Source organism: Aythya marila (assembly GCF_965140915.1).
Source record: "Aythya marila genome assembly, chromosome: 8".
Taxonomy (NCBI): domain Eukaryota; kingdom Metazoa; phylum Chordata; class Aves; order Anseriformes; family Anatidae; genus Aythya; species Aythya marila.
The window spans coordinates 18,072,514-18,097,782 of NC_139049.1; the positions used below are offsets into that span (position 1 = coordinate 18,072,514).

Consider the following 25,269-nt stretch of genomic DNA (forward strand, 5'->3'; position numbering starts at 1 on the left):
GCGTTTCGTCGAGCTTATTTCCCTCTGTGCATCTGCTCCCCTGAACTTGGACTTCCACGCGAGGCTCCTGAGGCAGGCCGCGGGCCCTTCCCCACCTCCCAGCGGCGCCCAGCCCCGGCCTCCCCCGGCCTCTCACCGCGGACCCAGCCCCGGCCCCGCGGCCTCCGGGGCGGAGCTGCTCGGCCGGACCCGCCCTGCCGCGGGGCGCGGCGCGGAAGCGGAGGCCGCAGGCATGGGGCGGCCGCCGGGCGGTTGGTTGCTGCCCCTCGGCCTTCTGCAGCTGCTGGGGGGTCCCGGAGCCGCAGCCTGCCCCTGCCAGGAGCCGCGGCTCTGTCAGCCCGTCGCGGGCACCGGCGGCCCCGAGGTTGGCGAGGCTGGCCGTGGCCGGAGGGCCGGCTGCGGGGAGGGAGGCTGCGGTGCTGGGAGCTGCCCCGGTGCGGGGTGAGCCGCGCTGGGCGCACCCAGGGGGCTTGATTCAGCTCTGGGCCGTGAGTTCGCCACCTGCAGCAGTGCCACAGCCACGCCATAGGGCTTCGTGTGAGGGGTGGGGAAGGGAGAGCTTGAGAAGGGTCCCGTGGAGAAGGGTTGGGAACTGATGGGACGACTTCTTCCTGCCTCTAGGTCTTTGTGTTCGATGTGGGGAAGAATGCCTGGAAATCCTATGACTGGTCGAAAGTTACAACTGTGGCAGCTTTTGGGAAGTATGATCCAGAGCTTATGTGCTACGCTCATTCCCAAGGTGCCAGGGTAGTGCTAAAAGGTGGGCTAACTCATCAAAATATGGGTATTTCTAAGTAAATAGGAGCATAACGTGCATAGGACTAGAATACCTTGACGTTTTACAGCCACAGCTATGTGAAGTGTTAAAATAAGTAAGGATTAAGTAATAAGAGGATAATGCACACAGGGCTATAATACCTTGGCATTTTGCATGTGCTGGTATGCAGGGTATTAAAAAGAAAACCAGTGATGGCTTGTGTCACAGTAATAACAAAACCATTCTGGTGATGTCCAAATAAAATCTCCCCTAACGGAGCTTCACAGCCATAGGAGAGCTGCGAGGAAGGGAGGAAAGAGTAAAGCTGTAGAAGACAATTATTTGGGTCTGTGTTCTGAATGTTATGCACAATACCCAAAAGACAGGGTAAGGAAAGGGATTGTAAGCAATTTTTAGTATTTTTCACTTCAGTTAATCCCTGTGTTCTAGGACGTGATGGAGTTTGAAAATGTGAATGCTCAGGAGCTTTGTGTACAAATACTGATGAGAAAGACAAAGTCCATTGGGTCAACCTATGCATATGTTCTGTAATCAGGTCTTGGATTTGATGAGGCATAAACAGAATCAAAGACCACAATGTGGAGAACAACAAAGGTTAAATGTAAAAGTATGTTTATTTTGAGCAGTAAGACACAGTCTCTGGCTCCGTGGAAATACTGGAAGCCAACTGACTTCAAGGAAGGAAACTTAGAGTGGCTAAAAGTATTAAGTAGAAGGAAGGAGATGCTTCAAACTGTAGAAAACAAATTCCAAAAGAAACTTTGTTTTAAAGACTGTCTCAAATAAGTTTGGTAATCTCTCCTGGTATGGATTCTCAAAATTATGCTTGGAAAAAAAATAAATTAAGCCCTTTCTATTTTTCACATATGGTGTCAGGATTAAGTAGATGCCATTATAGTTGTGGGGATGTTTTATTTTCTGGTTATATTACTTGGCTTGGTAAAGACAAATCTTTCCTCCTTATTGTGATGCAAATACATGTTACGTTGACTCTTGAACACCTCTTATCTAGGTGACGTACCTCTTAAGGAAATTGTTGATCCTGCTAAAAGAGCAGCCTGGATATCCCAACAGGTGGACCTTGCCAAAAAACAGTATATGGATGGAATTAATATAGATATAGAGCAAGAAGTTAATGAAACCTCCCCTGAATATTATGCGTTGACAGAGCTTGTTAAAGAAACTACAGATGCTTTTCACAGAGAGATTCCAGGATCACAGGTAATAAAAATGTACTTCATACAAACATTGAGTTTAACTTCATGAAACATATGGAGTTTTGAGAATGCTGTTTAGCATATGAATATGAAAATAAATGCCAAATCTAAAGCATGATACTATCATCAGTGATTAATTATGAATGTTAGCTATGATATATATATATTTCTATCATAAAATGATATATATCACAATATAGTCTATATGACTATATAGTCTCTTTCTCTCTCTCTTTCTCTCTCTATATATACATATATATATATTTCTATCATAAAAATCACTCTCTTTGACTTACATTAATTTAAATGGCAGAAGGGTTTCGTTGAGATTTGCAGGTACAGTGTTACTGCCCTGTTGGGGGAGCTGCCAGTTACTAGTATGGCTTAAGGACTCTTTCAAAGCAGGGCCTTCTGGTGAAAAAGCTTCCTAATGTTGTCGTAAGCTGGTTATTGATGTTTTAAAAGTTTGCATCATGCTTCTTGTTTTTGATCAGATGGTTTTCATGTTACAATTTCTTTGGTGTTTTAAAATTATATGGTAAATGGTGAAATAACTCAGGAAAACAGCATCTTGGGCCTTGAATTCACTAACAATGGCAGCTTATTACCTAATGTTTGCTTTATCAGCTGAGCAGCTGATACATATATACTTCATTGGTATCACCATGTGAACATTCTGCAACCTTAGGGAAATACTCTTTAAAAGTTACAGCTCTGTAACCATAAATCAAGAGTGCCTAAGTGCTGTACACGATACTAACATGCATTTTTCTTTCAGGTAACATTTGATGTGGCTTGGTCCCCTGCATGCATTGATAAAAGATGCTACAACTACACTGGGATTGCAGATGCCTGTGATTTCTTATTTGTGATGTCTTATGATGAACAGAGCCAGATCTGGACTGATTGTGTTGCAAAAGCCAATGCTCCTTACCTCCAGACTTTAGTTGGTAAGGACAGATGCCTCTTCAGAAATTGGAATATTGCTGTTTGTTTGTATGAATGGTTAGAAACAATCGCCTTTTCTTAGATGTGTTTTTTGTTTTATTGAGGTTTTCTAGTAGCCTCAAATAATGTGTTGTTCTAGTGGGAAACCAGTATTGCAGATCCCTATGAGACACCGTGGATAGACTTTTAGCAGTTGTGTGTTCCTACTTGTAAAGTTGTTGTCTCGCCCTTATGATTGTGAAAAACACTGTTAGAATGACAAAAGGCAGCCAAAGCAAAGGTGTCTGCCTGGGCTTGCAAAGAACCTGCAACATTTGTCTCATCCTTGTGTACTGTGCGGGTCCCTTTGAAGCTGTAGCTTCCTTTGGCAAATGTGGGTTTAAACAGTCTCTTGTGTGCATTCCCATCTTTCTTTTCGGCTGGTACAGCTGTTCATGCACATTCACAGTGAGTTGGATTAGGGAACTGACAGTCTTAAAAGTAAGACAAGAGGGAGGTTAATTTAAATTTGGATCAGTTCTCTGATTTGCTTTCCTACATAGACCCACAAGGAGCTGTCAGCACAGGTGAGCTGAGAGGCAAATGAGAATGAATGCTGATTAAAACAGCGCTTTCTTAGTGTTTTGTCTTGTTTTGTCTTCCTTGCTTTCTAAGAAATACCTACTGATGAAGTTTGAATTAGTGTAAATATGTCAGTGCTTATTGGCACTGTCGCAAAAGCTGCTATAGACAACTGAAGGTGTGAGCAAATCTATAGGATGTGAATAGAGCAAATATAGGACTGTGGGTGGGAGGTAAAGAACTTAAATATAAATATAAAGAATATAAAACATGGAAAAATGCAATAAGTAATTTTATTTCCTACAAAACTAGGATATGAAGAGTACATTACTATGGGCATTGATCCTAAGAAGCTTGTGATGGGCGTCCCCTGGTATGGCTATGATTATGTCTGCCTAAATTTATCTGAGGTAAGATAAAGATTATTCATTTACAGTCATACTGTTAATCTTTTTTTTTCCTTAGAAGGAGCCAGCTACATGTTAGTGATCCTGTTTGTGGATTAGGAAATTCTGTGGTCTGATGGTTAAGAGCTTAAAACTGGTACTCAAGACTTTTCTTTGGCTGATAACTGATAAGCAGTGTGTTACCAAACAGGGCTTTTTATCTCCCCCTGGGCAACCTGAACCCTATAATATACCCAAGCACCATATTTCACTGAGGAGCTATAGATGTTATCTGTACGGGAAGAGGTGATATCTAAAGGCACTACGACACTTTTACCTGCCTTCTCAACAGTGATTAAGCTCACTGCTTAAAGATCAGGTGTAACAAACAATAGCAAAACTAGGACTTAAAGTACAGCAGTTTATGGATAAATCATGGAGTCTTAAAAAACATTATACTTAAGAAAAATGTAAGGAATTAAAATGTAAGGAATTAGAAGTGGAAGGGGAAAAGATGAGACAAATGTGTAGGTTGAATGACGACAATCCAATCCTGTGGTACTACAATTTGAACAAAATCTGTTTAATTTACTTCTGTTTGGAAGTAACATGACTAGCACAGATAGTTGAAGATTTGGGGGTTTTGTGACTTTATTATTGGCTGTACTGCTATTTTGGAGTTCAGTAAATCTATGTAACGTTAAACTCCTGCACTCTGCTTTTTTTTTTTCCCCCCAGGATCATGTTTGTTCCCTTTCCAAAATACCTTTCCGTGGGGCTCCGTGCAGTGATGCTGCAGGGCGTCAGGTCCCCTACGGAGCAATAATGAAGCAGGTGAACAGTTCTATTTCAGGGGTGCTATGGGATGAGGTACAGAAGTCTCCGTTTTATGAATACAAGGTATGTATCCCTTTACAAGATGCCATGCATGTTGTGGACATGTTTATGAACCATAGTTCTTTGATTATAAAGTTTTCAGGGTTAGATTTTTCAGTTTGTTTCCTATTTTTTTTTTCACGTAGTAAAGGATGGGCAGATTTTCATCTCTTGAATTTCTTCTTCTGAAAATGGGGTGCAGTGGCTGAACGCTACAGGCATAATACAGGTTTTCATTTCTCCACAATCTTATTGAGGGGAAATTTGTAATGTCAAAAAGGGTGTTTTGGCCAAAGAAATCCTATAGCTTCATTCTTCACTGTTACAGTTTTCTGATGTTGATGACTGATCTAAACTAAGATAGATGCTGCACTGAATAGAAGGTGTAAGCAAAACTCAACAGACTTTAATGTATCATATTACTGTCAGTATCAGCCTATCTACAGAAGTGTTTGTGTTTTCGTAGGATTCTCTTGGTCAGTTCCACCAAGTATGGTTTGATGACCCTCGCAGCATCTCTCTTAAAGCAGCCTATGTGAAGAACAGAGGCCTAAGGGGCATTGGCATGTGGAATGGAAATAGTCTTGACTATTCCAGGGAAGCTGCAGCAGAACAACAAACTGAAGCAATGTGGCAAGCCTTGACACCGTAAGAAGTACATAAAATTGTGAATCACTTGATATAGAACTATGAAAATCAGATTTTTTTTTTATTATGACACATAATGTGTAACAGAATTATTTATAAACATACCATGATTACAATCAAAACTTTGAGAGCTGGTCAAATTCACCTTGTTATTTTGTATGCAAAGCTGTATCTTCATTCTTCATAAAGTTCCAGTATTGCTTCAGCAGTGCTCTTTAAGAGACTTATCACCCTTTTAGTTTTTCACTACCATAGTAAGTTGGTTAAAGCTTCAACTTAGAACGTATCTAGTAACAAGTAAGACCAAGTGAATTTACAGGGGTCATCTAATAACGGTCCTCTGCTGAGGCTGCCTAATGCATGGAGAGATGGACTGCTGTCTACAGGACTTTTTTGTTGTTCAGTAAAACATTGTTTTTGTTAAGGTTGATAAAGTGTTGTCTGTTTATGCATTACTTGTTCCGTGGTTTACAGCCTACATTGTTTCTCAGAACTGTTTCACAATCAGACTGAAGTGCAACTATGCCCTGCTTAAGTGACTCCATTAATTAAACTATTTAATTAGACATATGTAGTCAGTTTTCTGTTTTTGTTTTTTCTTGCTAAATAGTTACAGGGAAACCAACATAGAGTAATAGCACAGAACCAGAAGCACTACCATGATGATGCCGAGGAGAAGATCTGAGCATCTGACTGCTTGATACTACAGGTGATGAAAAGCAGGCGAAACCTACTAAGGTTGCATCATCCTTTTTTTTTTTCCCTTGGTAAATCAGAGGGCTCTCCACTAGAATTCTAGTCTGTAGCTTTTGTGGAAAACCTGATGAATTTATAAGACATAAATACTATTTATGTTTATATGCTAGACTGCAAGATAGGTATTGAGACATCAAAAAAGTTAACTTTAAAAAAAGTTGGTTCGGATTTTCCAGTAGCCAATTGCCTGCTCTTGTGTCTTAAAACAATTATGAACTACAAGACACAGGATTCATTATTGAAATGAGCAAAAGCAGTTGTTCTTTTAATACTAAATTTAATACTTAACACTAAAATCTATGCAAATCCTCTGTTTAAAAAATGAATTGTAAAAAGGGTGGTTTGACTCAAGACATTTGGAAGTCAGTCCTCTGAGAAGTGGCATAAGTTTCTTCCAGTATTACTGATTTCCCGTCAGGGTTTCACTTGCAGTAACAAATACAGCTTTGTCAGCTTTTTAGCTGACATGAATTCCTAGCACATTATTGTTCTACTTAACGTAATAACATCTTGAACTTCAAAGTAGCAAACAGATCTAGAAAAAAATGACTAAGAAGAGTTTCTGATTATTTTTAGAGAATTGTTATGTAAGTACATGCACATGCATGAACATAAAGAAAAGCAGAGCATACAGTACTGGAAATAGCACCAAGATCATCATTAGAACTTAGTCAAAACAAAGCTTGCATCTTCCACTAATTATAGAATAAAGCTAATGTTGATGCAGCTTTCTTGTGAGGGAGGAAACAAAACTAACTAGATATGAAAGAACTAGAGATTTTTTTTCCATAATTAATAAAGGTAATAATACACCAATTTATAGATAAGTATACTTGTAATGACAAAAATAGACTTCAGTAAATAGCTAAATAAAAATTACTTTTGCTAGAGTTCCAAAAAAGATGCATTTTAATCATGTATCAAAAAATTGAATAGCTGCTCCAACAATCTGAATGGGAAGTTTTAGATTATGGGTTTACGTGCTTAATAGGTATTTTGTTAATGAAGGAACATCAGCATACTGAAATTGCATGATTGACTAATTTGCACTTTTAAAATAACTTAGTGAAATGTTTATCAGCTACTTGAACATACAGATTAACTTAGTTTGGTTTTACTAACAGATTTTAAAAGTGATATGCAGTCCCCTAGTGGGCTAGTATACGAATTCCACATTTAAACAGTTAATGTCTTTTTATAAGAGAACTTTAAGAACATATAAACAAATGCTCTGAATTTCCAAGTTTCTATATACATTATAGGACTTTTATAGACTTTACAGATGTTACAGTTGAGTCATCCTCTTAAATACCTGATTTCCCAGACTGGAGAATTAAAGCTGAATGAATCTTCTTCTGTGTCAGTTCTGCTCTCAGTGCTCGTAAATCAGATGCTGCCTGCTTTCTCATCTGCAGAAGAACCAGTCATTTAAGGAATTGTAATTTAATGAAGCTTTTGGAGTTGACATGCATATGAATTTATGTAACTAAGATTGAATTTTATACAGGATTGCTGAATACACGATACATCTTTCATCTTTGAAATCTTACATGTCTAATTAGATAGCTTAGTTCTAGCACTATGCCTTGGTGCTTTTAAGAGACAACCATGGAATTCATTGTTCTTTTCATTCCTTGTTATACAATGGAGGAAGTGTACCCACCCTAGGTTAGACAGTAAACAGGATCACGGGCAATCTGTTTGATGCAGAAGACTCAGGTTTCAAACATTCATATCTAAGTGTCTATCCAGCGTGAAGGCCTGTATCATCACCTTCCTTTCTAAGGAAGCCACAGGTAGCAATGGTATGGAATAAAGCAGGTGAAGAGAACTGCTGTCTGCTCGGAGAACCATTCCCTCCTTTTTTTTCCTTTATACCTTTTTTCTTTTTTTCTTAGCTATGGTGTGCAACTCACCAGTATGTCGCCTAGTATGCTCCTTCAATTACCATCAGAGTGGAATAGGAATTTCATGAAAAAGATTGCAACATAGTACCTTGAAAATGTAAGTAAGTACTTGAATGCCATACATTCAAAAATAATCCTATGAACTAATTCTCCGGAGTAATTTGGCTCAAATGCTAAATTATGATAACTAATACCATGAAACTTGAAAATAAGAACTGTACAACAAATGTATTTTGAACACCTGGAGGTGTTCAAGACCAGGTTGGATGAGGCCCTGGGCAGCCTGATCTAGTGGGCAGCAGCCTTGAATATGGCAGGGGCTTGGAATGAGATGATCTTTAAGGTCATTTCTAACCCAAGCGATTCTATGATTTAAATTATCTAATATTTAGAAAGATTAATTTATACCATGTAAGATTTTGACACTTTATAACTAGGATAAATGCAGAGTACCTTAATTTCTATTATGAGCTTCATTTTTGTATCATCCAGCTTCCTCCTCAGTTGATCGAGTTCATGCTGCACTGTAGTAATCTGGATGATTTTGTTATTCTGTATGAAACAACAACAAAAACTTTAGTTGAGCATTAAGATATCTCTTCATTCATTCAGTATTACTTCACCACTCAGAAACAATTCTCTAAACTCTTTCCAGCTCTTCGACTCTCTTCCAGTCTTCAGTGCTTGCCTGGCATCTCGTTCTGCAAACAGCCTGCTCCCCAACAGAGGGCAGCTCTCCTCAACAACCATCCAGCCCTTCCACTTCCCCTAGGTGTGGAAGTTCTTCCACTCCCTCTTTGGGAAGCTGAGGTCCAGATCCGATCTCCTGAGTTAACAGGAAGTTGTTTTGCAATTAACTTTTACAACTACCCCCCACATAAAATAAAAAGGCACGCTTCAAATATATATATATATTTTTTCCTCACAGACTTAGCATCACTTTCTCCCCTAGGCAGTACACTTACTTGTTGATAAGATTGCTACACTACAGAAACCCTAGCTTCCTGGTTGAAACCACAGAGAAAACGTGGAAAGGTACAGAGTCACAAAGAAAAAAAGCAGGCTGGACAGTCGGACAAGCTGGGGGCTCCGAAGGAATGACCCGTCATTGCATTCAGTCACCAGCGTGGACAAAGCTGGTGGAGGACAGAGCTCAGCAGCAGCAGGATCTGCTCCCTGGAGCCCCAGCACCCAGCTCTTCCTGCCTGACTGGCCAGCAGCAATTCCTCACCTTACTTGTGAGGGGTGGAGATCACAGTTCTCCTTAATGAGCCTCATAGCTCATTAAGTCCTGTCTCTCATCTCTGCATGCTAGCCAATACATAACTGCATTTGAAGTTATGCACATTCTTTGTACAGAGGCACCTTGTGCCCTGCCAAGGAGGTCTAAAAACCCTGACACCCAAAAAGAAGCATTAACATACTTGAACGTAGCTCGTAATAGAAATGTAATATGAACACTTCATATTCTGTTATTTTAGATACATTATCTCAAATAATCCACAGTTGTATATAATGTACAATCTTAGATTGTCTCCCCCCTTTCAGGTACAAGCATAAGACACTACATGTACTTCCACCAGCTTATAAATTTCGTAGTCTAGCTTCAGATTTGCAACTAGACTTGCTTCTATGAATACATTTTAAAAAAAACAGCAGCTGTAACTCTTGGGAAGGGTGTTTTCCCCTTTTATCTTTTTTTTTTTTTTTAATTCCTCTTTGAACTTCCCTAATTTGACACCAGCAATGTAACACAAGACTCACAGTTGCACAATAATTCAGGTGTAACCACTCCAAGAGCTTCAGAGGTGCCTCTTCCCCAAAAACAATTAGAATTCATCACCTCTGTACATGAAATTTTAGATGCGAATAATGTAGAACTGAACAATTCATTAATCATATGAAACAAAAGGGGAGTTTGTAATGAGAAGGTATTGTACAAACACAAAGCAGAAAGATTAAAATGCTTAGACTCAAGCATTTCTTCAGTCTTTTTGAGAAGAATGGAATGTGGTAATTCTGTAGTGGCCACACCTTGGATTATTGAGAGATACTTGGCTATTAAAGCTAGTTTAGAAGTCATCAATGATGAATTTGTTAGTTTCATTTATGTTTTTTACAAAAAAAGTAAATTGTGTAAAAAAAATAGTTTAGGTACATACCTTCAAGTTTGTCTTACTGTTCAGTTGTTTTCGGCTATCTCTGGCTTCTAATTGCAAGAGTAATTTCTGGTGGTAAAGCTCCAAATCTTGTTGCAGTTTGTTTAAAACATCCTCCAGTGAAGCCGTAGCCTTCTTAGTTTCAAAGTATTTCTTTTTCCATTCCTCACGAACTACAAAGGAAAACAGTAATACAGTTTGGTCTCATTCATCTTATTCTAAGGTCTCTTGAAGACAGAAATGATGATACCGATCTCACAAGACTCATTTGGCCAACGCACACATTAAACATTAGCAGTAGGTTTCTTAAAAAAAATCACGAAAATCTTTTTCAAATGACATTCTCTATACATGCAGTAGAATTTTCACACAATCACCTGCAGCATAAGGTTCTCTCTGTCTACTGAGACAAAACACAAGGTCCAAACCCCGAATTTCATTTGGCCTGGCAGTTCTGCAGCCTTCAGCTGCACAGGTGCTCCAGACCTGTTAAGGCTGGTGCTCACCAGTCCGAAGTCCACAGCCTCCTTGTAGCAGCAGCATTAATGTCTTTATGCAGAATTTGAGCTCTGCACAGCCAGAAATTTTGATCAGAAGTCCCAAGATCATGAGAAACACTTACTTAAAATTTAACCATGATTCCTTGAGCTATGTTGTTATGTGTTATCAGTGGCTGGCACATACATATCCCATATGTGGTGTGGCAGTCTTATTGCCACACACATTTGTTACTCTGTGATGTATCTTAAATTATTCCTTTTTTCCAGACACATTTTAAGAAAGCAGGATAACTGCTCCTTAAAAACTTACTCCCCCCCCCCCCCAAAAAAAAAAAAAAAAGAAAGAAAGAAAAGCCCGGCTGTTGGAGCACTATACAGCATGTAACCAAGAGTGACCATCAGCACAGCAATCCTCAGATGAAATTAAATATGGAATATTGCTGGGCCTCCAGAATATGCTCTTCCCTTCATACCTTGGGAAGAAGCATGTTTGTGAATGCATTCACTTCTGAAATTGTACAGTCTCATTAAAATAATTCAGAGGTACAAATACTCCTGAAAGAACCTGCAGAAGCTGTTTAAATTCTTGTGAAATAACCTTTTATTTACCTAACTGAACAGCATAATTTAAGACAACATAAGAGCAGTTCAGGACTTAATCTCAGCAGGGTAACATAGCTTGCGTTGCAGCTCCACGCTACTGCAGATTCACTCCTTCAAGTGGCCAAGTTCCCTTTTTAAGATACAACTTCACTCCACTGCAGAGCACAGTGTAGCCATGCCCTCAGAGAATAACTGGGAGAATTGGCATGTCTTCTCCTTTTGACAAAGCTACAGATAATAGTTGAGATTGCCAGTGATTCAGCTGTATTTATGTACAAAGAGTGCTCTCAAAATGTCAATGTAATTAAATCTCATCTCTGTATAACTGGAATGTGACATCAGGAGGATAGCTTAAGTATAAACTTGAAAATAATTTTACAAAGAAAATCTGAGTGAGATTTCAATTAAATACTCCCTTTGTTAAAAAACAAGGTTTGTCAAGCTTGCCGTGAAAGGCTTCTACCTTCCATGCCATGTGCTGAATTATTAGATATTATTAGAAATAAAAAAATGCTATGTTGGCAATTGGAACATAAGCCCTGTTAACACAGTAAAACCTCAGTAAGCACCAACTATAGGCAATTTTAGAGTATGTCAATTGTCTCAAGGCTCAAACAGCAAAATGGCCAGTAATAGCTCTTTGGGTGCTGTATATACACAGGAAAAAACTTGGACAGTTTATAAAAGCCAGCATATTTTTAGACTTACAAAACTGCACCCCAAAAAAAAAAAAACAAACTAGAAGGAGACTTTTCAACCTTTCTACCGTATTATTACACAAATAAGTCTTCTCAGAGCTACTGCTTAGCCAACTGCACTCTCTGTAATTAAGCTCACTGACAAAGAGACAAACATTTTCACATTAGTTTCAGTGTTTCTCAATCATTCCAAACTCCAAAATAAATTAAAAATGTACCATGGCATCTCCTCAGCTTATTTTGTTCCAGTAGCCCTTTAGCTTTTTTGACAAGTTCTTCTCTATTTTTTTCCATGTGCCTTCTGTCTTTCTTCATTTGTTCCAATTGTTCTACCATCTTGTTTTCTAAAGATATTATAATTATATTTATCAAGCATCTGGATACTGTAAGTAGGAAGGATCAATCAAAATTTTTGTAATGCACCCGTCATAAATCATGCCAAGAACTCTGTCAGAACAGGCAGTAGGAATTCTTCTATTTTAATAAACTATTCTGACTTTTTTCAGAATATAAACTATTCCTGACTTTTGGAAATGGCTGACACATTAGAAGAAAATGAGAATCCCAGCATGCATCCAGGCATTTATACACACACACAAACAAGTAAACACACTTTTAAATGCCTAGGCAGCATGTCAGTAGAATCAGCTTCAGAATCTATTCAGATGTATATAGCATAAACTGAAAACTCTTGCAACATCAAGCGAAAAAAGCCTCCAGAGGATTTCTTCTTACTTCAAAATACTTTGTGATATAAATCTTTCTTTAAACTATAGGCATCAATAAGCCTATATAGGTGTTAATAAGCCTGTAATAGCTCAAACTTTTAACTAGACTGCAACAAGTCAGTCACCTCCCTTTTCACTATTCTGCTACACACTAGCTGAGGATCCTCTGCAAGTTAGCATCTTTGCTTCATTCTCACGTGAGCCAACAGTATTTCCCCCTAAACTCCCTCCTTTTCTCCTTCCACACCCAAGTCCATGAGACCAATCTTCTAGCAATGGGAACTTCTGCCATACTCTATGAACAACTCAGGCAACATTAGATGCCTGCAATTTTCCAAATACAAATTAAAATTTTTAACAATCCTGGGAATAAATATATGTACAAATTCTTTCATAAAGTATTTCTGTCTTCATCAGCTGTTCAGTCTTGATTAAATGTTAACTCCCCACGCATTTCTTGGAAGCACATACTTACTTTCTGCCTGAAATGCAGGAACCTGAGCCGGGTTTACAGAAAGTGACAGAAAAGGCAGACTAGGAGGTGAAATATGTTCTTTTGGACAAGTAGAATTGTTTTGCTTGTTCTCATCTTCCTAGAGGGTCAAAAGACAAAACTACATGTACATAATTTATAACCCTGAACAGTCACATTAAACATGCTTTGAAAGTGGTCTGAGTGAATGGGGAGGATGTATTGGAACTCTGAATATAATCTCTTTTATTCATTACAAACTTCCAAACAGATGGACATCTGCAAACAGCATCAGAACACTGAAATTGCAGAGGATAATACATGGACCAAAAGACAGACTATTGCTAAATATTCTTGTCCATGTCTGTAACTCCACAGACTACTGACACTCCCATGTAAGACCAAGAATGACCGGCCTGAAAACTGCTGTCAGGCATATTGATTAACAAAAGCTGGATTGCTCATTTCTAAACCAAAGTTTATAATAGCTCACAGATGACAGTAGTGACAGTGGTTATGCTGTATGACGGCATGTGGGTGCTCTGTCTTCCTAACATGTTCTTATTCGGATACTATGACTATACTGTATGTATGTTTTAAATAATTTTTTTTTTCTCAGAAGTTTTACTTGAGATTAGGATTTATCCCATATAAGACTAAGATTTATCCCATAGGAAATACGAAATTATAAAAACATCACTGATACAGCCAATACAATGCTGCTGTCAAGAAACTAAAAAATAAATTTAAAAAGGCTGATGTTAATAAGACTGAGAAAGATACAACATACATAGTTCCTATTAAATGATAACCAGAGGTATAGCTTCTGATTTATCATTGTTTAGATATACAGCTGATTTATCATTAGCAAATCTCCAAAGCAGCATTGCATAAATTAACTTTGCTCAATTACTCTAAAATCTACATTGCATGTTTCGTATTTCTAATGAGTTACCTGTCTTACAAAATTAGTCAGTTTCTAGGTGGAGGACTATATTTATTGCTCCACATTAAAAAGAATATGCTATCCTGAAAAACATACCTGATTATCCAGTTTTTCACCAGGACCAGTTACAGACTTGCTAGTTCTGTACTGCAGCAAACTAAAGAGAAATTCAAAGAAGCAAGTGAAAATTCATGCAATGATATTGTTTTATTTCTCCATTTTCTTTCATTTATTTGAAGTATGTAAAATCAGTTTTTTGTTATTATTATTATCCATTCTTTTATCAGAATTACCATTTACTAACCTTTGGTTTCTGTCTATATATTCTGTGGTTTGATCTTCTAATATTTCAAGATTTCCAGAATCCCGTGTTCTGTCTCTTTTTAGTTTGGTATCTTTTTTGTGGTCATTATTTTCCATGTTTGTAACTAGGAGTTTGGTGTTTAGTTCTGTGACAGGATAACGATGATCAAAATACACAGATTACACTCACAAGATTTACACTTTTTTTTGACTGTCAACACCTGAACTTTCCAGCCTGTATTAGAAATTCAGTGAGTCAATACAATAAATAGGATTACATCTGGGGTAACGAAAGGTTTTCTGAATAACAGAGGAAAGAAATAAGGGGGAAAAAATCTACTTCTGTTTCAAGAATTTGCATCTAACTAATTCTGGTAACGAGTAGAGGAAATGTGACAACAGGTAATGAAATCATTTAATTATTTCTCCTTTCCTAAAATAATTCTCTAACATTTTCTGCCTTTGAGACCCTGGAGATCTCCTACAAACTGGAGCCAGCAAAGAAAGTGACAGCAAAATGTTTTGCATTTGAATGTTATCTCCTTTAAATTATACAGGCTAAACATTTCAAAAGAAAACTGATGACAGAATTTGCCTGTACTTTAAATTACAAAATTCTACATCCCTCATCATTCAAAATAAAGTTCTGGAAAACTTCTCAATTGTATAAATATGCCCATATATATGCATATATGTATTATATATATTATATTAGATATACATACATATATATATATATGGTCTCAGGCTTCAGTTAACATGATGATAGAGGGACAAAGCTAGTTTTGACAGATTATCAATGGAAATTGAAATTATGGAAAAGTCATCTGTGAAGGCTCTTCTAGTACACTCTTCAGACACATCTAAGATCACAATATCACATTTTTTGTTTTCTTACTCAAAGTACTGGATATCCAGAAAATCAATAAGGTGCCCATATGTATGAAAAAATGAATATTGCCTCATTTAATAATTCCTCATTAGAAATTTGCAGTAGAACAAGGGTCATCCCCTTTACAATTAATGTAAAATTATACTCAAATATTAAGATTTGTCTTTCAAAAGTATTTCCTGAAAAACATTTTATGTTATCATTTTGATGCTAATTTAACAGTGGTCAATCCAATTTAAATGCTTCAGTCATTTCTTTATTTGTAATTACTAGAAATTTAGCAATATTAAGAACACTAGAGAACTGTTCAGGACTTGGCCCCCAGTATCCCTAAGATACTTCATTTTAAAGGAAGTAGTAGTTAACAGATGTCTTTCAAACTACATTTTCTATTTTGGCACAGAATTATTAGCTAGTTTGTGTGTTCTTTAAACCTCTCCATTCTTTTCTAACAGTTTCACTGTAATCTGTTCAAAGAATACTCTTACCTCTCAGTTTTAGGAATGCCACTGTTCAATAGTACATAAATAAATCAGCAGTATATAGGAAGGAGGGGAGGAAGCACTTTCTTTTCATTAGTAATGTAGGTATGCATAAGATAACCATGGAAGTTGAAGTGAATAAATTGCATTCCCCAATTTCCTAATCATTTTTTTTTTTTTCATTTAAAATTGATGTTGAATTATGGGATCCTTATCTTCCAATCTTTACAGCAGCTGCTCAGTAATTTGCTTCCATATAAATAAGATCAGACAAAGGCATTGACTATATTAAAGTGCTTCCCTACAACAGTACATAATTATAATGAATGACTCATCCAAAGTAAAAACTATGGTTCTTTGAAAGGTATTATTTTAAAAATTAGAATACTGTTCTAACAGCAATATTCCAACTTACGTTGCAACTACAGATTTTTTTTAAACTTAGCTTTACTCTGCCAACTTTCTAAAAATTTTGGCTTAGCACCAAGATGACAATAAACAGTGTACCTGTTTGGTATTTCATGCGATTTTGGTGTGGTTGGTTAGTCTGGCGTTGTTCATCACCGTGGTTTATGTGAAGAGTAAGAGCATTTCCTTTGGCTTTGTCATTCCTCTTCGGAGTATTATGCTCTTCTTGATCTTCGCTATGGTGGTTTTGCTGGGATTTCTGTAACAGCATATAGCTCTTTCCAGACCCTCGATCTGTAGAATTTGAATGACGTGGTGTGAAGAGAGATCCACTGGATCTATTTTGATCTGCATAATAATTGATTTGAGAAAAAAATAATATTATTTTATTGTAAATGTTAACCATAATAGTTATTTTACTCCATCACTCTTCTTTGCGATCTTTGTTAAACTTACCTTTCACTCTGAATTGTGCCTGTTTTAATGCAGTCCTGTTGTAGTCTTGCTCATGATTTGTGTTCAAAACTGGAACAGATTCTTTATCAGTCCATTCTGCAGGACTGTGCACTTCCTTATTTTCTAGCTGATGACTGCTCTGTATGCTTTCTAAAAATGGTCTGCTTTTTTCACTTTGCTGGGGAAGATTGGGTAGTCTCGATCCATGACCATACCTATTAGCTTCTGCATTAAAGTGGCATCTTTGTTTAGTTGATGATGATAACGGATAAACATCTTCAAAGTATGCCACTCCAGGTAATAAATATAATTCAGGATACAGTGCCTAAAATATGCAGTATATTAACCAGACACAAAAGAAGAAACTACCAACATAAAAAGCTTCTGAAAATGATAGCTTAAAAGCCATAAAATACATACATAAGGGGGAGCAAATGACTTCAGTTCCAGTTCTGTTTCTTGCTTTGCTTTTACCTTAGAAGATAAAGAACCGAAGTGTAAACAGTAAAATACTTTCTTAAAAATAATGTTGTCACTTAATTTATGTATTCTATCATCATCTTTACATACAACATTTTTCTTCTGTAATAGCTTGATGGGGAAGAAGGAACATAGAATGCTGTTCTATTTTCCAACATAGCACTGAAACTACTTTGTCTATTTTTCAAAATTTAAATCAGACACACAAAAGTATATGGATGTACTGAATACACTTCTTTATCCTTTGCACTTTCTCCTATGGTTCAAAGGACCTGATCTAACAATCACAGCAGAACAAAATCTTACACTGCCTTTGCCAGAAGTTGTTTCAAGTCAAATCTGAATAGAGATGACGAGTCTAACATAATTTTCTCTATTAATCTAACAAAACATCACAAAATATTTGATGTATATAGAGAAAAAAAATCTATGACTGTCCTATGTCATCTAGTACTTATCATCTTGCTATTCTTTTTGTGCACTTATACACTTTCAGATTTCAACAGTCATCCTAAAATACAAAATCTATGATAATCAATGTATATTTGAAAGATGTGTTCCAGTAGAAAATAATAATAATCTGAGTTTACATTTAAGTAATGAAATTGGAGTAAACATGGGGCCAAAAGCTGCTCTCAATAATGGCCACACAATGACATCGATTCACACTTAGAGACATGGGCTATGTGAAAGAAAAGGAAGAGCAAATGAACTTGGTTTTGGTTTATGTTTTTCATTTAAAGACCCTCACTTGCAAGCAGGCTACAGCTCTTAGTACTGTTTACATTGTCAGTGTTGTGAAACAGGACACTGAGAAAAAAACACAAACTCAACAAATATTTGGTCATGGAGATTTAATTCAATTAGGTTACCACGACCCTAAACAACGAATAAACGAGTTATTTGCTTGCTTACATTACCCTTTATCACAAAATACATAACACTACAACACTAAATCCCCAAAATTAAAATTATATCTTTGTTTCTAAAAATCTTCACTTGTATATACTAATGTATTTCATCTACTATTAAACGCAAAATACTTTATTAAATTCCTGCTATTCTCAAGGGAGCTTGAAATTTTATCCATTTACCTCAGAACTATCAGTGGGGAAGAAAATCTACCATCTCACTATCATCCAGTTAAAAACATCTTTTTTTTTTTTTTTTTTTTGAAGACTTGCATATCTTGTCAGATTTAGATTGCATCACAGTCTTTAAATTCCTGTCTATGTTTCTCTACCTGCTTTTCCTAGTTTTCTGCACAGGCAATTTTAGTGATATTGTCTACAAATGAAATAAAAAACAACACCAATTTTCTGCCTTGTATTTGGAAATCCATGAAAAACAGGAGAAAAAAGTCTTCTGTATATCACTTAAATCTTTGTCTATTACACAAATGCACTTTCAATCAGTCTGATTTTCAGATTTATTTAATCTTTATAGTGTGTAAGATAGCTAAGTATATAGAGAATCAGACCAAGGAACAGTTATGATTAAGAGATGCAGTTTTTTGATTACATAAACCTCCTCAGGCTCTATTACTGGACTGATTCATGGAACAGAAATGTACATCAGAGAAGCTTTCATTCAGAGACTGATCTTTAAAGGCTATTGGACATGTCACAGCAGGACCATTTACAGGAATTCTGGCTTACTCAGCTCCCAGTGCAAATTCTTCAAGTGCCATATTCCTAATCATGTCCTGACAATAATGACCTCAGGGGATTTTTTTAATGCAACTAGAATTGTCATATTTAATTTACTGTCCTATCAAAGCTTGCATCTTTCCACTGAATGGCAACTAATTACATCTGATGCTTTAAAGGACGTTTCTAATATACCTATCCAGCTGTGCATTTGTATTTGGGGAAGTAGATGTTCTGACAAGAGCTCCTTCTCCAACATGATTCAAAACAATAAGTGTGCACCTAAATTCATCTCTATTTTCTTGTGATATTTTCAAATCCACAAGGACTAGATCTGTAGTTTGTATTATAAAGCAGAACAGCACTAAAGAATAATAAAAAAATCAACTTACCACTGCTAGTTTTTTCCCAATGCATTTTAAAAATTTGAATTTATCTGCAACTGCAACTCCACCCAGGTATTCTCCAAGCTTCTCCCGTAGCGCTCTTAATGTGATGTGAGGAGACACCCTAGAATGTTGTTATTCATTAATACATCTGCAAGATCAAATAACGTTGGCTAGTTAGTAAGAGGGGGAAGATTATGCTATATAAATGCTGGCTTGTATGGCAAGAATGAACAAAAAAGGGAACTATGAACTATTTCCTGGAATGGAACCCAATTACAGATAGGTCAGAGATTTTTGGTGTGGTAGAGTCAGAACATTGTATCACACTATGGCAGACCGCATTACAAAGGCTGCCGTATCATTAGGTAGCAATATTTATGTTTTAGGAATCCCAAACAAAGGGAGAATATGAAAGTACCTGAAATTTGAAAAAGACTCTTGCTCATCTGCAGATGAATTACATAATTCATGTACAATTATGTTGTAAACTACAGTCATGCATTTCCGTCCAGGTGACAGAGTTTCAGAGAGCCAGGCCAGGACTGTAGAACATACTCCTTCAAGCAGTAAGGAGGCTTCATCACGCTCTACTTTTAACTGCCAAGCACATTCCTTTGGTTTTGTTTTCTCGAACACAAATTTGTAAACAGGGTGTGTGCATGCGTACATGCAAATGTGTTTTAAATCAAAACCAAATACTGTAGTGTGAACATTTTTACCATAGTTTGGGGATGAGAGAGCTGACACAAACATGAATGACATCGTTTAATCTGCTTCTGGAAAGCACGCAAATATCAAAGTCATAAGCTCAGAATAAAAATCATCATAGACTAAAGCATCTCTGCAGAATAAAATCGAATGTTCAAGAGTCACACAAAAGCTCTGTATCTCAACATAAACTGTTCTGATTGCTCCTATGCTGTCATTTAAAATAAACCAGGGAACAAACTCAGGCCTGAGACTGTTAATCACCCACGCTGCTTAAGTGTAAGTACACTACCTCGCAGGGTTTTGGCCCAGGCCAGCTATCATTCTTCAAACAATGCAGAGACATAGCTTGGGGCACATAGCATGGCACATGCCATTGTCAGTAACTAGTATGGACAAGGTCATGCTGTCCCTTCAACTTGGGCAGGTCTTCACCATTAACCTAAAAGGGTTTGCACACTCACATGGCCTCATATGCCTTCATTTCATACCCCAGATATGTGAAATACCCCCATTTTTTTCTGATAAAAACTGTATTTCAGTGGGCTATAATGCTTTCCTTGCATTATTTCACACACTTGGGACTTAGAGGACCCTCCTCCCTAAGGTCATAATTCTGTCTTGGGGAAAGGCATGGGACAGAGGAATACCGAAGCCAAGCAGTGTGCGGAGTAGACACGTCTAGGCCTCGCTGCTTGGTCCCTGAGCATTTAACTTCTGTTTATTTCTTTGCCATACGCTTTTTGCCCACACTTGCTACAGATGTTAGTCCTAATGTCATCTATTTATTTCAAGTGTATAAAGAAATACGTGAAAGATGGATACATAATTCAATACACATCCTTCCAGGGTCTTATCTGATAAGAGAGATGATCTGTAATTCAACTATATCTCATTCACCATAATTTTTTCAAGCTTATGCCACAGAGAAGGCACAGAGAAGTCCCTTGAACTGTTTTCTGAAACCCAATAAATGCAAGCTTTTTCAGTAGCAATTCTAAAACTGCACGTCCTTCACACCCTTCCAAACCAGCAAAGAAATTTGAATCTAAGGTACATATGAGCAGCAGGGAAAACATCTATGTAGCTATGAGGATGTATCACGGGAGAAAATCATTTAGGTACACAGAACCTGAAATGCACAACAGAAATTTATCTGAAAATTGTTTGCTAGAGCAGCTGCTAGGAACATATAATAACATATTCCTTGGTTGTTGCCACGGGCCAACAGAAGACTAGTCACATCCAGTCATTCGCTTCAGGGTGTTCCTTTAAAAGTAATGCAAACTACAGTTCATTGCAGCCATCTCATCTAGAAGTAACAAAAGTATGGGTTCTGTGGTGAGGAATGAGGAGTAAATAAAAGATCACAGAGGCTGAGAAATCAAGTTCATGGGAACAAGAACCCAGGGCTGCAGATGATTACGTACTTAATATTTTCCTCTAATTCCATGATTAATGGAAGTGGCCTGTATTTACATCGAGGAATCCTTTGTTCAGCTGACTCACAGAGTACTAGGACTGCCAAGCTGGATGGATGGTGCTATCAACAACATCCAGACATGGTTAGTAGCAGCAAGGCTGCTGTTCACTCAGGTTAAAAGAAGAGAAGATTCTTAAAATGTATTTTGTTTTTAAAGACAGTGATACACTGGCCCAGTGTTAGTTATTGTTAATGTTAATGCGATGCAACACTGCATAGCACCCACAGAATAATTAATTACCTAACACTCATTAGCAAGCAAAAATTACCCATCCAGGCATGGAATAATAGAATCACAGAATGGTTCGGGTTGGAAGGGACCATTAAAGATTATATAGTGCAACTCCTCTGACATGGGCAGGGACACCTTTCACTAGATCACGTTGCCCGAAGTCCTTACCAGATTGACCGCCCACAATTTCTTTGGGCAACCTGTTCCAGTCCCTCACCATCTTCACTGTGAAGAATTTCTTCCTAGTATCTATTTAAATCTGCCCTCTTTAAGTTTAAAACCATTACCCCTTGTCCTATGACTACAGGCTCTGGTAAAAAGCCTTTCCTGATCTTAAAAGACCCCATTAAGTACTGAAAGGCTATAATAAGGTCTCCCCAGAGCCTTCTCCCTTCCAGGCTGAACAACCTCAACTATCTCCACCTGTCTTCACAGAAGAGGTGCCTGAGCCCGCTGATCATTTCTATGTCCCTTCTCTGGATGCACTCTAACAGATGCATGTCTTTCTTGAGCAATAAAACCCATTGCAATCAGTATGAATCCTAATTTAAGTTGATGTCTCAGAACTGAGTCTTAGCAAAATAAACTTACACCTGAGAGCAACAGGCAGTGACTGATGTCTAGTCATATGAAACAATTTAAAGTTACCATCCAGCTATGTATTTTGCACCTCTGCTGGTGACAAGTACAGCAAACAGAATAGATGCATGAACTTACTTTATCTGGTTTTGTGCAGTCTTTCAAGAACAACAAAAAAAAGCTGCAAGAACGAATGCATTCTTCCATAAATGCTTATATCCAGCTGCTGTCAATTTTTTCAGCTACATGATATATTGTCTTACGGGGACAATACAAGCATAAATTTAAGTGAGTTAAAACCTACAGTTTAAGCTGACAAGCTTTGCACAGAAGCAAATGAGATGCATATAAAACCCCAGTTTCAACACACATCTTTACATTATTATTTTTTTTTTTCTGTAAATTATTACCTTACCAAATACACACAGGTTTTGTGAGTCAAGCATTTAGGTGTATGAACCAAACTTCTAAAGTTATCAAAGATAAAAACTGCAGCTCTCTGTGCCAAGTTTGGCCCTTTGGGTAGTTTTCCACAAAGTGCTGACAGCTACCTGAGAGCCCACATAGCATGTGTTGTAGACAACCTTTCAGAAATATTGTAGAAGAAGAAAGAAGATATGCTGGCAATTGCATGGACATAATGTTTCTGTTTTAGATCTATGGCTCAGTGACAGGCTTTCCCATTTTCATTGAGCCACTCTATCTCAAAGTTGGCCCACTGTGGAAAAGAATTGAAGATTTTCATAATCAGGCTCAAGGAAACAGAAAAAAATATGACTGATTTTACAACATGAATCGTTCTGCAGCAATACTAGCAGCGCTCTGGAAAAGTGCATTACAGCGGTTCAGATCAAGGGCGGCACTGGCCTGATACAGCCCAAAGAGACATGGGCACCACTTACCCTCTGGAGTTGATTGGAGAAGAATATTTTCTGACAGATGTAATTATGCAACAGCTAGACTAAATGACTGAAGGACAATATGAAGGTGATACCAGGTAAGTATTTTATAGGTGTTATCACATTTGGGCCTAAGACTATACTCACCTTATAAATCCAGCTGAGATGAACTTGCTAGTAAGAGCCACAGGAACTGTATTCAGCTTGAAGTTCCACACTTCCTCTGGGACATAAAAAACATGGAGCTCCACCAGCTAAATAAAGAACAGATTATCATAACAATTTGTGATTGAATGCCAGCTGACAGCATAGAAATAAATCACATCAGAACAAGCTTAACAATTGAAATGAGCGAAAAGAGAGCCTGTGCTCCCTGCTGTATGTCAATGTGTTAGCAACAGATATAGCTTAAGAAAAAACAGTCATTCCTCTGGAGCATATGTCATGCATACAAGAATACTTCAGCTAAAAGCCTACCTTGTTTCACCTCCTAAGAACTGCTACGCCATAAAAGCTTGATGCAAACATAGCAGAAAGCACAAGCAATAAAATAATATCAAAGTATTTCTGACAGTCAATAATATTAATGACCTTGGAGCACAGAAGTGCACTTGGAAACATCTACAAGAAAAGCTAAGCCTGCTCTGAATAGTTTACTAAGACTGTGTTCGAACCAGTGGTCATTGTGGGACTCTTCATGCTGGGGTCTTGTTATTGTTAGTGGAAATCAAATGGTATTGAGAAGGATGATACACACTTCTGAAAAGCACTGCCAATAACTGGAAGCCATGCAAATAAAGCTGTATTAAGTATTTCTTCAATTGTTCAGATACTAAACTAGAAAAGCAGAATTTTTATACATACTAGGCTAAATGTACATTCTTCCTCTCAGATCTCCTAGATACAGTACAGTGGCAGCCACTTTAACATATATTTTTTAATTTTTATTTAAGAAATATAAAAAAATTGCTATGCAAAAGTATATAAACTCTCACCTGGGATGTCTGAGGTCTCATTTGACTGAATGACATACCGGTCGCTGTACGTGATCACAGTGAGTGCCAGATGGGCTTTCTAATTTTCTTTTTGATTGAAACATTATTTGAGAATGAGTTTCATGACAATCTGTCACTGAAGAAGTTACTCTATTAATTTCTTTTATTATCTTCTTTCCATTTATGGAAGTCTCAGAGCTGTCACTGTGCTGTCTCCCAGCTCGCTGTAGACAAACAGACTCTGCCACACCTTTCTACACAAGCAGTGTCACCTAAGTAACTTGGTGACTTGCTAAATCACTGCCTTGCAGCTCCAACAGAGCTGCCCTGGAGTACTTCCTCTTAACACTTCTGTCCTTCCATAGAAGTACTTCAGCTGTATATAACTTTCTGCATGTTTTTTCTGTGAACCTAAAGATCCAAAATGGGATTCTTGCAGGGTCTGGATTTATCTTTGACAAAGGGACAGTTCTTGTGAGCTGAAGTCAAGACACCCATGCACGGAACATTCCACATTGCACTACCCAAACACAGCACGCCACAGAAACTTGGTGGTGGCAGGCAACCGCATCAGAGAAACCCTTCCATAAACTACCTGGGCTCTGCCCTAACACTGCTATGGGAACAATGAGATCTCAGCAATGGCCTGACTAGACCTTCCTATCACTTCTCCTCGGTTACTCCCAAGCAAAGATGAGGCAGGTTACAGCCCAGGTTCCTCCCTGTATTCCGTACACATAGGCAAGACGTCGCACTTTGTACCGCTATGTGCCACCTATGCCATTCCAGGCTTGGTGGTCACTCTTGGGTGCTCTCTGCAGAGAATATTGAGCTCCTCCTAGACTGTAGTCAAGAGCCAAACAAGTTCACAAAAGTAAAGCTAACAACATCATTTGTTAGTTCTAAACATCAGTTTCGAGCTCGTATTTGGCTTGATACTATCACTAAGACTTGCCACCTTAGAACGAACATTACTTTCTCATAGAATCCATTGTACACGTAAATAGATAAGCATATATATGTTGTTTGTTTCCCGGACCGCAGGGTCTCTCCGCAGACACCCGGACACCTCAGCGACGCCGCCCCAGCCGCACAGGCCGGACTAGCGGTGGTCCCCGCAGGGGTGCGGCT

General features: G+C 37.8%; 2 protein-coding genes across 3 annotated transcripts; one reads left to right on the forward strand and one right to left on the reverse strand.

Annotated features, from left to right (window-relative positions):
* The first annotated feature begins 204 nt into the window (after positions 1-204).
* Positions 205-8,957, forward strand: CTBS (chitobiase). 2 transcript variants are annotated; one of them, XM_082765557.1, is made up of 9 exons: positions 205-364; positions 622-760; positions 1,791-1,999; positions 2,774-2,945; positions 3,817-3,914; positions 4,629-4,790; positions 5,233-5,414; positions 8,069-8,174; positions 8,733-8,957. In XM_082765557.1, exons 1-8 carry the CDS (start codon positions 233-235, stop codon positions 8,160-8,162), a joined length of 1,188 nt encoding a protein of 395 aa, XP_082621683.1. In that variant the 5' UTR covers positions 205-232; the 3' UTR covers positions 8,163-8,174; positions 8,733-8,957. The 2 variants fall into 2 exon arrangements, with proteins under 2 accessions (XP_082621683.1, XP_082621684.1); XM_082765558.1 differs by lacking the exons at positions 8,069-8,174; positions 8,733-8,957 and adding an exon at positions 6,025-6,186 and having other exon boundaries at positions 206-364.
* Positions 7,458-24,793, reverse strand: SPATA1 (spermatogenesis associated 1). Its single transcript, XM_082765559.1, has 13 exons — positions 24,139-24,793; positions 23,291-23,397; positions 19,246-19,363; positions 17,145-17,198; positions 16,725-17,049; positions 16,368-16,616; positions 14,488-14,632; positions 14,280-14,340; positions 13,241-13,358; positions 12,256-12,381; positions 10,240-10,409; positions 8,531-8,629; positions 7,458-7,579 (listed from the first exon to the last, which is right to left on the reverse strand). The coding sequence occupies exons 1-13, from the start codon at positions 24,172-24,174 to the stop codon at positions 7,475-7,477; spliced, it is 1,713 nt and encodes a 570-aa protein (XP_082621685.1). The 5' UTR covers positions 24,175-24,793; the 3' UTR covers positions 7,458-7,474.
* Positions 24,794-25,269: the final 476 nt, after the last annotated feature.

Excerpts from the sequence above, each read along its gene's own strand:
- CTBS (XM_082765557.1), top strand. The coding sequence starts at position 233 with ATGGGGCGGCCGCCGGGCGGTTGGTTGCTGCCCCTCGGCCTTCTGCAG. Across the intron at positions 2,000-2,773 it reads GAGAGATTCCAGGATCACAG|GTAACATTTGATGTGGCTTG; the intron begins GTAATAAAAATG and ends TTTTTCTTTCAG. Across the intron at positions 4,791-5,232 it reads CTCCGTTTTATGAATACAAG|GATTCTCTTGGTCAGTTCCA; the intron begins GTATGTATCCCT and ends GTGTTTTCGTAG.
- SPATA1 (XM_082765559.1), bottom strand. The coding sequence starts at position 24,174 with ATGTCATTCAGTCAAATGAGACCTCAGACATCCCAG. Across the intron at positions 23,398-24,138 it reads TGAGACCTCAGACATCCCAG|CTGGTGGAGCTCCATGTTTT; the intron begins GTGAGAGTTTAT and ends TTCTTTATTTAG. Across the intron at positions 17,199-19,245 it reads TTGGGAAAAAACTAGCAGTG|GTAAAAGCAAAGCAAGAAAC; the intron begins GTAAGTTGATTT and ends TTATCTTCTAAG.